A 13,803-nucleotide genomic window follows, 5' to 3' on the forward strand; every position below is an offset into this window, starting at 1 on the left:
CTGGACTCAGTCACCCCTGTCATTACCTTCCCTACATCTGTCTGGTTCCCCGATCTGTTCCCTGCTTCAGCATTAATTGTGGTTTGTGGTTTTGTACCCGTGTGCTGACGCTGTTCTTGTCTTTGTCTGTTCCTGATTAAATGTTGATTCCACGTACCTGCTTCTCATCTCTGGCGTATGTCCTGACACATTGTTCTTCTGAGTGATAAAACAGCAAACATTAAGACTGTTTACTTATCAGACCCACATATATATCAAATTTACTATAATATACTATATTCATGTGCTTTTAGTACTCACACATGAATCATATCCTGTATGTGTTGTTTTGAGCCAGCAGTAAAAACACACTGACAGGACAGTTCCTCTTATGGCCACTAGGTGATAATCTGGTGTCACAGTGTTGTTTTGAGCCAGCAGTAAAAACACACTGACAGGACAGTTCCTCTTATGGCCACTAGGTGGTAATCTGGTGTCACAGACACAGGACTGTAGACTAGAAAGAAGCATTGTCCCAATTATCCTCCTTTCTCCTAAAGTGTGCACTTGTTCTCTTCACTGAAATGACTGGTTTACTAAATATAGTGGAAAACCCCACTTGATAACAAAAGGTAGAGTCCTCTGAGTGGAACGGTGTGACAAACAGTACCTCCTCTCCTCTTCTCCCCTTCTCCCTCTCCTCTTCTCTCCCCTCTCCTCTTCTCCCCTCTCCCTCTCCTCTTCTCCCCCCTCTCCTCTTCTCCCCTCTCACTCTCCTCTTCTCCCCCCTCTCCTCTTCTCCCCTCTCACTCTCCTCTTCTCCCCCCTCTCCCTCTCCTCTTCTCCCCCCTCGCCTCTCCTCTTCTCCCCTCTCCCTCTCCTCTTCTCTCCCCTCTCCTCTTCTCCCCTCTCCCTCTCCTCTTCTCCCCCCTCTCCTCTTCTCCCCTCTCCCTCTCCTCTTCTCCCCCCTCTACTCTTCTCGCGTCTCCCCTTCTCCCCCCTTTCCTCTCCTCTCCTCTCCTCTTCTCCCCCCTCTCCTCTCCTCTTCTCCCATCTCCCTCTCCTCTTCTCTCCCCTCTCCTCTTCTCCCCTCTCCCTCTCCTCTTCTCCCCCCTCTCCTCTTCTCCCCTCTCCCTCTCCTCTTCTCCCCCGTCTACTCTTCTCGCGTCTCCCCTTCTCCCCCCTTTCCTCTCCTCTCCTCTCCTCTTCTCCCCTCTCACTCTCCTCTTCTCCCCCCTTTCCCTCTCCTCTTCTCCCCCCTCTCCTCTCCTCTTCTCCCCTCTCCCTCTCCTCTTCTCTCCCCTCTCCTCTTCTCCCCTCTCCCTCTCCTCTTCTCCCCCCTCTCCTCTTCTCCCCTCTCCCTCTCCTCTTCTCCCCCCTCTACTCTTCTCGCGTCTCCCCTTGTCCCCCCTTTCCTCTCCTCTCCTCTCCTCTTCTCCCCTCTCACTCTCCTCTTCTCCCCCCTCTCCCTCTCCTCTCCTCCCCCCTCTCCTCTCCTCCTCTCCCCCCTCGCCTCTTCTCTCGTCTCCTCTCCTCTTCTCTCGTCTCCTCTTCATCTTTTTTGTCACTGACTTCTCACCAGTGATGTCATCATGACCAGTAACCTGTTCCTCTCTTGGCCCAGCCTGACCCTGACATACATCATCAGGCCTGTTGAGTTGACTTGGGTAACAGACCTCTAGCTTCTACACCACATCCCCCCTTCTCCTGCTCTAACATGAGACCTCATCAGTACTAATTTTGGGTGCTGGTACTGTTTATATTTAGGTGCTGGAAGATTAAGCCTATATTCTATAAGAGGTGAACTCAAGCAGTAGAAAGTTAGAGGTGATATTATAGGACACACTATGTGTAACTTTGCTGCTCTGTCAGCAGTTTCCTGTGGAGTTTTTTTAACATATCAGTTTGCTGTAGTGTGTTCAACCACTGATCCAAGATAAGTTGCTAAGAAGTTAATCTCACATCATTGAAGTAAGGACATAATGAGAGAGAAGTCATATAGCCTAGCAGTATTTTCCACTCTTCAGTCCACTCTTTTTGACAGCAGACTGTGGAGCCCCAGTTAGAGGCAGATATGATACCTGCACTGATACTGATGACCCTGTTGTGGAGCACAGGTAGGATGCTGTTATACTGATACACACTTGTGACAGTTACTGAGATATGTTTTGATATTATAAGATATATTATAATTTGCAGGGTTAGTAAAATAACATGCAACTGGAAGCAGACAGTAAAAATGTGTCTCAAAGCAGGACAATGATGTGATCACCTGTAAATGTACTTTACTGTAGTCTAACTGTCCATCTGGGGACAGGCACTAATGTCAGTTAAGTTGTGATGGTGTCCTGCATCTGACTGTTGTATATTCAGTGTGTCAATGATTGATTGTATCTGTCTCTATGTAAATGAATGAGAGTATATATTATGTATTATATATTATATTGGTGTTATGTTAGAGTAGGAGAAGGGAGGGGTGTAGATGATAGAGGTCTATGAGCTGAGTCAAGATCAACAGGTTCAACACTATACGTCACGAAGAGAGAGAGAATGAGAGAGAGAGAGAGAGAGATGAGAAGAGAGGAGGGGTGGGGAGAGAGATTTGAGGAGGAGGAGAGAGAGAGGGTAGGGAGAGAGGAGTGTTGGGGAGAGAGAAAGGGAGGGGCAATAGGAAAGGAGGGCATAGAGCAAGATAGGTGAGAGAGGAGGGTAGGGGAGAGAGGAGGGTAGGGGAGAGAGATTTGAGAAGGAGAAAAGAGGGAAGGGTAGAGGAGAGAGGAGGGTAGGGGATAGAGGGGAGGGTAGAGAGAAGGGGAGGGGAGAAAGGAGGGAAGGGGAGAGTGGAGGATAGGAGAGAGAAGGGTAGAGTATAGATGATGGGAGGGAGGGGATAGAGAGATTTGCAGAGGAGAGAAGAGGGTAGGGGAGAGAGGAGGGTAGGGGAGAGAGGAGGGTGGAGGAGAGATGGCGAATGTGTTTACACATGGGTGTTGTTGCACCATACCACTGTCTTCCCCATCGTATCATGAAAGGTCATGTTATGTTGATTTAACCTCTGCCTCTCTCTTCCTCTGACTCCTCCCTTTCTCTCTATCTCTCTGTCTCTCTCTCTCTCTCTTTCTCCTCTGTCTCTCTCTTTCTCCTCAGATCTCCAGGGTCAAAGCGTCAGTCCACCAGGTAGGTAGAGTATAAATCTACAGTGATTATAGCAGTTCAATATTAGTAAACTTTATTATCCCACATGAAGAAAGTCATGTGTCCATACAAACCATTCTAAAACCCCAATAACAAGTAGTGTTTTATGGAACTACTTATACTTGACATATTATATATTATATTGGTCTGATGTTAGAGTAGGAGAAGGGGGGTGTAGATGATAGAGGTCTGTTACCAAGGCAACAGGCCTGATGTTAGAGTAGGAGAAGGGGGGTTTAGATGATAGAGGTCTGTTACCAAGGCAACAGGCCTGATGCTATCTGTCAGGAAGAGAGAGAGAGGAACAGAGAGAGAGAGAGAGAGAAGGCGTGGAGAGAAAGTGAGATGCCAACAGAGATAGGGCTGACAGACTAACATGCATCCAACTGAATATCTTGTCTTTACTGACTTCTCACCAGTGATGTCATCATAATCAGCAACCTTTTCCACTCTTGGTCCGGCTCAGCTTGACCCCTGACCTCTGAAATTAATGATTTAAAAAAAGAAAAAATAAATGTAATTAGATTTAATCTCATCTGCAAAGAGAGTTACACATTTGCATGGAAGGGGAATGTACACTACATGACCAAAAGTATGTGGACACCTGCTCATCTAACATCTCATTCCAAAATCATGGGCATTAATATGGAGTTGGTCCCCCCTTTGCTGCTATAACAGCCTCCAGTCCTCTGGGAAGGTTTTCCACTAGATGTTGGATCATTGCTGCTATAACAGCCTCGAGTCTTCTGGGAAGGCTTTCCACTAGAAGATGGAACATTGCTGCGAGGACTTGCTTCCATTCAGCCACAACAGCATTAGTGAGGTTGGGCGATTAGGCCTGGCTCAGTCGACATTTCAATTCATCCCTAAAGGTATTCAATGGGGTTTAGGTCAGGGCTCTGTGAAGGCCAGTAAAGTTCTTCCACATCGATCTCAACAAACTATTTCTGTATGGACCTCGCTTTGTGTACAGGGGCATTGTCATGCTGAAACAGGAAAGGGCCTTCCCCAAACTGTTGCCACAAAGTTGGAAGCACATAATAGTCTAGAATGTCATTGTTATGCTGTAGCCTTAAGATTTCCCTTTCCCTGGAACTAAGGGGCCTGAACCATGAAAAACAGCCCCAGACCATTATTCCTACACCACCAAACTTTACAGTTGGCACTATGCTTTGGGGTAGGTAGCGTTCTCCTGGCATCTGCCAAACCCAGGTTTGTGGTACGGACTACCAAATGGTGAAACGTGAGGGTGGGGGGGTCTTTAATCAACCACAAGGCTGGGAGAGAGAGATAGTTCTTACTCACTGACAGACTGAGGAGGAGACAAGGGAGGAGGGAGAGCGAGAGAGATAGGAGAGTGAGATCTTACTCACTGACAGCCTGAGGAGGAGACAGGGGAGGAGGGAGAGAGAGAGATAGGAGAGAGAGATAGTTCTTACTCACTGACAGACTGAGGAGGAGACAGGGAGAAGGGAGAGAGAAATAGTTCTTACTAACAGACTGGGTTGGTAGAAGGAGACAGGGGAGAAGGGAGAGATAAATAGTTCTTACTAACAGACTGGGTTGGTAGAAGGAGACATATAGGAGACATATAGCATCAGGCCTGTTGAGTTGACTTGGGTAACAGACCTCTAGCTTCTACACCACATCCCCCCTTCTCCTGCTCTAACATGAGACCTCATCACTACTCATTTTGGGTGCTGGTACTGTTTATATTTAGGTGCTGGAACATTAAGCCAATATTCTATAAGAGTTGAACTCAAGCAGTAGAAAGTTAGAGGTGATATTATAGGACACTCTATGTGAAAAGTTGCTGCTCTGCCAGCAGTTCCCTGTGGAGTTTTTTTTAACATATCAGTTTGCTGTCGTGTGTTCAACCACTGATCCAAGATAAGATGCTAAGAAGTTAATCTCACATCATTGAAGTAAGGACATAATGAGAGAGAAGTCATATAGCCTAGCAGTATTTTCCTTCAGTCCACTCTTTATGACAGCAGACTGTGGAGCCCCAGTTAGAGACAGATATGATACCTGCAGTGGTACTGATGACCCTGTTGTGGAGCACAGGTAGGATTTTGTTACACTGATATACACTTGTGACAGTTACTGAGATATGTTTTGATATTATAAGATATATTATAATTTGCAGGGTTAGTAAAATAACATGCAACTGGAAGCAGACAGTAAAAATGTGTCTCAAAGCAGGACAATGATGTGATCACCTGTAAATGTACTTTACTGTAGTCTAACTGTCCATCTGGGGACAGGCACTAATGTCAGTTAAGTTGTGATGGTGTCATGCGTCTGACTGTTGTATATTCAGTGTGTCAATCATTGATTGTATCTGTCTCTATGTAAATGAATGAGAGTATATATTATGTATTATATATTATATTGGTGTTATGTTAGAGTAGGAGAAGGGAGGGGTGTAGATGATAGAAGTCTATGAGCAGAGTCAAGATCAAGTCCAACACTATATGTCAAGAAAAGAGAGAGAACGAGAGAGAGAGAGAGAGAGAGAGAGAGAGAGCGAGAGAGGAGCAGAATGAGAGGGAGGAGAGAGGAAGGGTGGGGAGAGCAGAGGACGGGGTGGGACAGAGGGGGGTAGGGGAGAGAGGAGGTAGAGGAGGGAGGAGGGCAAGGGAGAGAAAAGGAGAGGGGAGAGAGAGAATTGTTGAGGAGAGAGAAAGAGAGAGAAGGGGAGGGAAGAGAGAAGGGAGGGGAGAGAGGGGGGGGGGGTAAGAGAGAGATTTGTACAGACCAAACATACATAAAACAATCCCGCACAAAAACCATGGGGAAAACAGAGGGTTAAATAATGAACATGTCATTTGGATTTGGAACCAGGCGTGTAAAACAAAGACAAAACAAATGGAAAATGAAAAGTGGATCGGCGAAGGCTAGAAGGCCGTTGACGTCGCTGCCCGAACAAGGAGCAGGACCGACTTCTGCGGAAGTTGTAACAGTACCCCCCCTTGATGTGCAGGGCGATCCGGATGGAGACGGTGGAACTCCCGCAGCAACGAAGGGTCCAAAACGTCCTCCACCATCTCTCCTCCGGACCGTACCTCTCCCACTCCACAAGGTACTGAAGGACTTTCGCCCGACGCCTCGAGTCCAGTATGGCTCAAAAAGCATACACCGGAGCCCCCTCGATGTCCAGAGGGGGCGGAGGAACCACCTGCAACTCAGACTCCTGGAGTGGACCAGCCACCACCGGCCTGAGGAGAGACACATGGAACGAGGGGTTAATACGGTAATCGGGGGGGGAAGATGTAACCTGTAGCAAACCTTGTTCACTCTCCTCAGGACTTTGAATGGCCCCACAATCCGCGGGCCCAGCTTCCGGCAGGGCAGGCGGAGGGGCAGGTTTCGGGTCGAGAGCCAGACCGGGGCCTCACTGCGGTGGCGGAGGTGAAAACCCGATGGCGGAGGGGAAAACCAGAGGTAAGGCTGACCGAGGCCCCAGACGTTCCATGATTGCCCAACAGACCCTTGACGTGAACTGGGGACCTCGATCAGACACTATATCCTCTGGCACCCCATAGTGCCCATAAGACATGTGTAAACAGGGCCTCCTCAGTCTGTAGGGCGGTAGGGAGACCGGGAAAAGGAAGGAGACCGCAGGACTTAGAGAACCGATCCACAACGACCAGGATCGTGAGGGAGGAAGATCCTTGAGGAAGTCCACAGAAAGGTGCGACCACGGTCGTTGTGGAATGGGTAAGGGCTGTAACGTCCCTCTGGGCAGGTGGAGGGGAGTGGGCTCTGTACGTAACGCCCGCTCGATGTCTTGCGTCCAGCTCCCACACTACCGGTGCCACCAAGCAAGAGGCCGGAAGTTCGGGAGTGTGATCTATGGACCGCTCCTCTGTGTTATACATCCGAGACAGTGCATCTGCCTTAGCGTTCTGGGAACCTGGTCTGTAGGACAGTGCGTCTGCTTTAGCGTTCTGGGAACCTGGTCTGTAGGACAGTGCGTCTGCCTTAGCGTTCTGGGAACCTGGTCTGTAGGACAGTGCGTCTGCCTTAGCGTTCTGGGAACCTGGTCTGTAGGGCAGTGCATCTGCCTTAGCGTTCTGGGAACCTGGTCTGTAGGATAGTGCGTCTGCCTTAGCGTTCTGGGAACCTGGTCTGTAGGACAGTGCATCTGCCTTAGCGTTCTGGGAACCTGGTCTGTAGGACGGTGAAAACAAAAAGGGTAAAAACAACATGGCCCACCTTGCCTGGCGAGGGTTCAGTCTCCACCTTGCCTGGCGAGGGTTCAGTCTCCACCTTGCCTAGCGAGGGTTCAGTCTCCACCTTGCCTGGCGAGGGTTCAGTCTCCACCTTGCCTGGCGAGGGTTCAGTCTCCACCTTGCCTGGCGAGGGTTCAGTCTCCACCTTGCCTGGCGAGGGTTCAGTCTCCACCTTGCCTGACGAGGGTTCAGTCTCCACCTTGTCTGGCGAGGGTTCAGTCTCCACCTTGCCTGGCGAGGGTTCAGTCTCCACCTTGCCTGGCGAGGGTTCAGTCTCCACCTTGCCTGGCGAGGGTTCAGTCTCCTCGCTGCCCGGATGTACTCCAGATTGCGGTGGTCAGTCCAGATGGGAAAAGGGTGTTTAGCCCCCTCAAGCCAATGTCTCCACGCCTTCAGAGCCTTGACAACAGCCAACAGCTCCCGGTCCCCCACATCATAGTTTTGCTCCGCCGGGCTGAGCTTCTTCGAAAAGAAAGCACAGGTGCGGACCTTTAGTGGCATACCCGAGCGCTGAGGGAGCACGGCTCCTATCCCAGATCCGGATGAGCCAGCAGGGGAGCCGAGGTAAACAGAGCCCTCAGGTGACCAAAAGCCCTGTCCGCCTCAGCCGTCCACTGCAGTCGCACCGGTCCCCCCTTCAGCAGTGAGGTAATGTGAGTCGCTACCTGACCAAAGCCCCGGATAAACCTCCGGTAGTAGTTGGCTACCTGATTAAAGCCCTGGATAAACCTCCGGTAGTAGTTGGCTACCTGACCAAAGCCCTGGATAAACTTCCGGTAGTAGTTGAAACCATAGAAACCGCTGCACTTCCTTTACCGGGGTGGGAGTCAGCCAATTACACACAGCTGAAATGCAGTCACTCTCCATCTCCACCCCTGAAGTGGAAATGCAGTCACTCTCCATCTCCACCCCTGAAGTGGAAATGCGGTACCCTAGAAGGAGACAGACTGTTAGAAGAACAGACATTTCTCAGCCTTGACGTATAAGTCATGCTCCAACAGACGACCAAGCACCCTGCACACCAGGGACACATGCTCGGCGCGTGTAGCGGAGTACATCAGAATGTCATTGATATACACCACTACACCCTGCCCGTGCAGGTCCTGGAAAATCTTGTCTACAAAGGCCTGGAAGACTGATGGAGCATTCATCAACCTGTACGGCATGACGAGGTACTCATAGTGCCCTGAGGTGGTACTAAATGCCGTCTTCCACTCGTCCCCCTCCCGGATACTCACCAGGTTGTAAACGCTCCTGAGATCCAATTTTGTGAAGAAGCCCCGTGCATTGACTCTATCACACTGGCTATGAGAGGCAGCAGGTACCTCACAGTGATTTGGTTGATACCTTGATAGTCAATGCACGGGCGCAGACCGCCATCCTTCTTCACCGCCAGAACAAGGACAGGGACCGACTTCGGCGGAAGTCGTGACACCTACAACTGTCACCTTATGTAACAACTGATTTACTTAACTGAAGGCACATCTCAATATGTGGTCCAGGTGCCTTAGTGTTCCTATAAAAACCTGTGTCCAAACTCAGCATTAAATAGTATCTAATCAGAATAGTGTACAGAGCTAAGTTATTCAACCTATTGAAATGTAATGTGTTTATTCTGTCATTAAAAAAAATCACTGTTGCCTATTAGATCAATATCAGTGTGAACACGTCTGATTGGACTAGATCCATGTTGAGGTGAGACACGTCTGATTGGACTAGATCTATGTTGAGGTGAGACACGTCTGATTGGACTAGATCCATGTTGAGGTGAGACACGTCTGATTGGACTAGATCCATGTTGAGGTGAGACACTTGTGATTGGACTAGATCCATGTTGAGGTGAGACACGTCTGATTGGACTAGATCCATGTTGAGGTGAGACACTTGTGATTGGACTAGATCCATGTTGAGGTGAGACACGTCTGATTGGACTAGATCCATGTTGAGGTGAGACACGTCTGATTGGACTAGATCCATGTTGAGGTGAGACACGTCTGATTAGACTAGATCCATGTTGAGGTGAGACACGTCTGATTGGACTAGATCCATGTTTAGGTGAGACACGTCTGATTGGACTAGATCCATGTTGAGGTGAGACCATTCCATGTCTTTATTGGTTTGTATGAGAAGGCAGTTTGGGAGAAGGTGGTGGACCATTTGAGGAGTCTACAAATCCCCTGGTGGAGGTTCTTGGAACACTGATATTTAAGTCTGAGGTTGATGAAAACCAAAATGAAATGGAGAGGAGAGGGGAGGGGAGAAGAGGAGAAGAAAGGGGGAGATGAGGAGAAGAAGAGGGGGAGAAGAGAAGTGAGCGGGAGATAAGGCGAGTGGGGAGAAGAGGAGAAGAGGGGGGGCAGCAGAAGGGGAGAATAAAGGGTCAGAAGAGGAGAAGAGATGTGGAGAAGAGAAGAGGGGGAGGGGGAGGGGAGGAGAAGAGAGGGAGAGAAGAGGAGAGGGGGAGAAGAGGGGGAAGAAGAGAGGAGGAGAAGAGGAGAAGAAAGGGGGAGAAGTGGGGGAAAAAGAGAGGAGGAGAAGAGGAGAAGAAAGGGGGAGAAGTGGGGGAAGAAGAGAGGAGGAGAAGAGGAGAAGAAAGGGGGAGAAGTGGGGGAAGAGCGGGCTAGAAGGGGGAGAAGAGGAGAGGGGGATAAGAGGAATGGGAGAAGAGGAGTTGAGAGGGGAGAAGAGTAGAGGAGAGGGGGAGAAGAGGAGAATAGACTGGAGAAGAGAGGGGGAGAAGAGGAGAAGAGAGGGGAGGAGAAGAGAAGTGTAGAGGGGGAGAAGAGAGGGGAAAGTCACTGAGCTCTTCATTAAGTACATACTACTGCAAATGTTTGTCTATGGAGATTGCATGGCTGAGTGCTTGATTTTTTACATCTGTCAGGATGGAGAGTGGCTGAACTAGAATCCACTCATTTGAAGGGGTGTCCACATACTTTTGTATATATAGTGTATGTACACATGGGTGTTGTTGCACCATACCAACGATAAGCCTGTCTTCCCCATCACATCATGAAAGGTCATGTTGATGTTCATTTAACCTCTGTCTCTCTCTTCCCTTTCTCCTTTGTTTCTATCTATCTCTCCGTCTCTTTCTCCTCTGTCGCTCTCGTTCTCCTCAGATCTCCAGGCTCAAAGTGTCAGTCCACCAGGTAGGTAGAGTATAAATCTACAGTGATTATAGCAGTTCAGTATTAGTCAACTTTAGTATCCCACATGGAGAAATGCATGTGTCCATACAAACCATTCTAAAACCTAATAACAAGTAGTGTTTTATGGAACTACTAATACTTGTCAACCACAAAGCATTACTGCTGTTAGAATAACAGAATCACTGTCATCATCTGTCCTCACCACTGTGTTTTCCTCTCTACTGTTTACAGCTGAACTCTCAGTCAGACTGGTGGATGGAACCACTTCCTGTTCTGGGACAGTGGAAGTCTTCTATGAAGGAGAGTGGTCAGGGCTATGTTTTAAGTGGTGGGGAATGAGGAGAGATGTTAAGGTTGTGTGTAGAGAGATGGACTGTGGGAATCCTGTATCTGTATCTAGAGGACCTCTGATAGAAGATGGAAGAATAGGAGTCAGACTATTTAGTATTTGTAGTGGAGATGAGTCTTCTATTAGACAGTGTAACATCATAGAAGAACCTGGTTTCTGTTATGGTGAATATTATCATCATGTGACCTGTTCAGGTAAGAGACTGGTCATATTGAGAGATTTATTTATACATTATACAATATTACCATGTATCATGTTTTATGTGTTTTTATTTCATTTAAATAGAGGGAGAGATGTCAGATGTATTTAAACATTATATTTGTGTTTGTCATATTGGTTTATGGGAGATGTTCATGGGCAGATCATTGTAGTTCAGATGGTACTGAAGTGAAGCTGCCTGATGGATGTCCAGCTGTTTATTTTCTATAAAGTGAAGTGAACTTATTCCTGTCTCCTGCCTGCATTATTCCCAACCCGATCCTGAGTGACTAAGAACCCATTTCTACCTCTTACAGTATCAAACATAGCAAACTACAATCTTTTATCCAACATATTGTGTTTAGTCCTTGACAGTGTCATCAACAAAACTGATTGAATGTTCAACCAACTCTTTTTCTCCAGAGTCTGTGCGGCTTGTGGGTGGATCTGGTTTCTGCTCTGGGAGAGTGGAGGTGAAGTCCAATCAGTCCTGGGCCTCAGTGTGTGAAGCTGACTTTGACCGGCAGGATGCAGAGGTAGTCTGTAGGGATGTTGGCTGTGGGGCTCCTGCAGCTCTACAGGGGGGGCTCTATGGAGAAGGTGAGGGTCAGACCTGGGATAAAGAGTTCCAGTGTAAATGTAATGAGTCCCTTCTCCTGGACTGTGACACCTCAGACAGAGAGAACAACACCTGCCTACCTGGTAATGCTGTTGGACTCACCTGCTCAGGTAAGAAACAGTTTGTCACTCAATCAACATTGTTTCTCACCTGGAGTGAAGAATATGAGAGACAATGTAGGTGTGTTTTAGTGAGAAAATAGTAAGATTACTGTCTCTCTCTTTTCTTTTCTCAGAGCCTGATGATGTGAGGCTGGTGGGAGGAGGCAGTCGCTGTGCTGGTGGAGTGGAGTGGTACGACCAGGGAGAGTGGAGGATTGTGGGAGCTGATGACAGGGACCAGAGGGATGTAGCTGCAGTTGTGTGTAGACAGATGGGTTGTGGCTCCACTGTTTCAGCACTACCTGGAAACACCACTAGAGGGTTTGGAGTTAGATGTCCTGGGTCTGAGTCTTCACTGAGGGAGTGTTGGAGAAGTTATGATCTCCTTCCTGGACTCACAGTGATCTGCTCAGGTAATAACAAGATACACTATATTGCCAACAGTATGTTGACTTCAGTGGATTCGGCTATTTCAGTCACACCTGTTGCTGACAAGTGTCTAAAATTAAGCACACAGCCATGTAATCTCCATAGACAAACATCGGCAGAAAACTGTCCTTACTGAAGATGTCAGTGAATTTCAACGTGGAAAATCTCGGAGCAACAACGGCACAGCCGTGAAGTGGTAGACAACACAAGCTCACAGAACGGACCGCCGAGTGTTGAACCACGTAGAGCATTAAAATAATCCTCTGTTGTAAAACTCACTGCTGAGTTCCACATACTTTTGTCCATGTATTATATCTCCTTCCTGGACTCACAGTGATCTGCTCAGGAAATATCAACATATTATAATTATATTCAACTGATTTCCTTCATTCATACAACTTCCTCTGCACCTCTCATGATGACTGTTTAACTTGTCAGTCTGCTTTACTAAATAGATCACTCAGTCAAGTAGGAATCAAATACAACTTAAATATCCCAGAATGCTTTGTATTTGAGTGTTACCTCAGTGAACGTCTCAACTCACTACCACTGTCACAAAGAGAGAATGAGGGAGGAGGAGAGGAAGAGGAAGATATGGGAGAGATAACATTTATTATTATCACTGAGTTCTCACCAGTGAGGTCATAATAACCAGTAACCTTTTCTACTCTTGGCCCAGCCTGACCCTGACATACAGCATCAGACCTTGTAGATCAGATGGTACTGAAGTGAAGCTGCCTGATGGATGTCCAGCTGTTTATTTTCTATAAAGTGAAGTGAACTTATTCCTGTCTCCTGCCTAAATTATTCCCAACCCTAACCTGAGTGACTAAGAACCCATTTCTACCTCTTACAGTATCAAACATAGCAAACTACTATCTTTTATCCAACATATTTGTTTTTAGTCCTTGACAGTGTCATCAACAAAACTGATTGAATGTTCAACCAACTCTTTTTCTCCAGACTCTGTGCGGCTTGTGGATGGAGCTGGTCTCTGCTCTGGGAGAGTGGAGGTGAAGTCCAATCAGTCCTGGGCCTCAGTGTGTGAAGCTGACTTTGACCGGCAGGATGCAGAGGTAGTCTGTGTGGAGCTTGGCTGTGGGGCTCCTGCATCTCTACAGGGGGGGCTCTATGGAGAAGGTGAGGGTCAGACCTGGGATAAAGAGTTCCAGTGTAAAGGCAAAGAGTCCCTTCTCCTGGACTGTGACACCTCAGACAGAAAACACAACACCTGCCTACCTGGTAATGCTGTTGGACTCACCTGCTCAGGTAAGAAACAGTTTGTCACTCAATCAACATTGTTTCTCACCTGGAGTGAAGAATATGAGACAATATAGGTGTGTTTTAGTGAGAAAATAGTAAGATTACAGTCTCTCTCTTTTCTTTTCTCAGAGCCTGATGATGTGAGGCTGGTGGGAGGAGGCAGTCGCTGTGCTGGTGGAGTGGAGTCGTACTACCAGAGAGAGTGGAGGATTGTGGGAGCTGTCAAGAACCAAGAGGATGTAGCTGCAGTAGTGTGTAGACAGTTGGGTTGTGGCTCCAC

At 47.9% G+C, this 13,803-nt stretch overlaps 1 protein-coding gene across 1 annotated transcript; it reads left to right on the forward strand.

Annotated features, from left to right (window-relative positions):
- The first annotated feature begins 10,801 nt into the window (after positions 1–10,801).
- LOC149974806 (scavenger receptor cysteine-rich type 1 protein M130-like) lies at positions 10,802–12,656 on the forward strand. The gene is made up of 3 exons (XM_090210018.1): positions 10,802–11,107; positions 11,535–11,840; positions 11,966–12,656. The coding sequence occupies exons 1-3, from the start codon at positions 10,900–10,902 to the stop codon at positions 12,394–12,396; spliced, it is 945 nt and encodes a 314-aa protein (XP_090066144.1). The 5' UTR covers positions 10,802–10,899; the 3' UTR covers positions 12,397–12,656.
- Positions 12,657–13,803: the final 1,147 nt, after the last annotated feature.

Source organism: Oncorhynchus mykiss, chromosome 19, assembly GCF_057628025.1.
Source record: "Oncorhynchus mykiss isolate SJ-2025 chromosome 19, ASM5762802v1, whole genome shotgun sequence".
Taxonomy (NCBI): Eukaryota; Metazoa; Chordata; class Actinopteri; order Salmoniformes; family Salmonidae; genus Oncorhynchus; species Oncorhynchus mykiss.

Coding starts and splice junctions, on each gene's coding strand:
- LOC149974806 (XM_090210018.1), top strand. CDS start 10,900: ATGAGGAGAGATGTTAAGGTTGTGTGTAGAGAGATGGACTGTGGGAAT. Junction 11,108..11,534: donor TCATCATGTGACCTGTTCAG/GTAAGAGACTGG, acceptor CTTTTTCTCCAG/AGTCTGTGCGGCTTGTGGGT. Junction 11,841..11,965: donor TGTTGGACTCACCTGCTCAG/GTAAGAAACAGT, acceptor TTCTTTTCTCAG/AGCCTGATGATGTGAGGCTG.